The following is a 1357-nucleotide window of genomic DNA, read 5'->3' as shown; positions in this document are numbered from 1 at the left end:
GATGGATGTGCAATAAACAAACACACACACATACACACAAACGCACATACACGCATACATACATATAAACAATTGTACATACAAACATGATGACGATGCCGACAATGTCCAGGATGTTTGTGTTTGACGAACGGTTAATGACGATGTTGTTTAAACACTCGCCAAATACTGTGATAAATTTTTGAGGGTTTCCCGCCATAATGATGAAGAAGAAGAAGATGACGATGATGATGATGACGGTGATGATGATATTGATGATGATGATGACGACGGTGATGATGATGATTGCGATAATGACGATGATGATGATGCTGATGGTGATGATGATCAACAGATGATGATGTTTTTACTGGTGGTGATGATGATTGTTGCATTTTTAAAACAATTTGTTTTGTCCTAATTTTGGAAGAATTTTCACGCTGTGTTTCGCTCTGCCTATAAATATTTACTTGTGGTTATTTGTAATACTAATAAAAACAATAACGACAACAACAATAATAATAACAATAATAAACAAAATAACTATAATAATAACAATAATAATAACAAAAAAAGTTAAATATTTCGCTAACGATATTACAGAGAGAAACGCATTGATACTTAATTCGCATTTTATTATTATTATTATTATGTTTTTATTGTAGTTATTATTATTATTATTATCATTATTAACGAGATAACGCCTAAATAGAACCATGTGTTAGCAATATGGCATGGAACCATAATAGTAATAATAACAAAAACAGAAATAGACTAATAATAATAATAATAATAATAATAATAATAATAATAACATAAATACAATAATAATAATAACAGCAACAACAACAACAATAATAATAATAAAGTATGAGTTATGGTTCTCGCCGCTTCTGCCTGCATAATTGTTTTGCAATCTCTATAATTAAAATAATTATTTGCCTCATCGCTTAAACCATCGCGATCATCATCGCTACCATCATCGTTATCATCATCAAGAAAAGCTAAAACATCATCATCACCATCATCACCACCACACCCATCAACATTATCACCTCCACCATCGTCATCATCATCAGCTCGACAACTAATTCAGCCAATGGTGTTTCGCAACTGTGTTAAAAACTATTTTATTGAAAGCCTTGGCACTAAATTAATGCACGCGCGCACACACGCGCGTGCATTAATTCATTCATTCATTCAATCATTCATTCATTTATTTGTTTATCCATCCATCTATTTATTCATTCATTCATTCATTTATTTGTACATCCATCCATCTATTTATTCATTTATTCATTCATTCATTCATTCATTTCATTCATTCATTAACCACAGCTACCTTCAAGCACCCCGGCTTCAGTAACTCTTCAACCGG

The 1357-nt window shown here is 31.6% G+C and overlaps 1 protein-coding gene across 1 annotated transcript in view; it reads left to right on the top strand.

The window, feature by feature from the left end:
- The window catches only part of HELRODRAFT_89686 (hypothetical protein), a gene marked incomplete at both ends in the record, with an annotated part of 19619 nt that overhangs the window by 7767 nt on the left and 10495 nt on the right, over positions 1-1357 (top strand). The window contains one exon of the mRNA XM_009031356.1: positions 1318-1357. This exon is cut by the window's right edge and continues 20 nt beyond it. Coding sequence (XP_009029604.1) covers positions 1318-1357 — 40 coding nt within the window. The remainder of the gene's footprint in view (positions 1-1317) is intronic.

The sequence above is a fragment of the Helobdella robusta genome (assembly GCF_000326865.2).
Source record: "Helobdella robusta unplaced genomic scaffold HELROscaffold_73, whole genome shotgun sequence".
NCBI lineage: Eukaryota > Metazoa > Annelida > Clitellata > Rhynchobdellida > Glossiphoniidae > Helobdella > Helobdella robusta.
The sequence above is the reverse complement of the archived record's forward strand: the minus strand, read 5'-3'. Positions and strand labels throughout refer to the sequence as shown.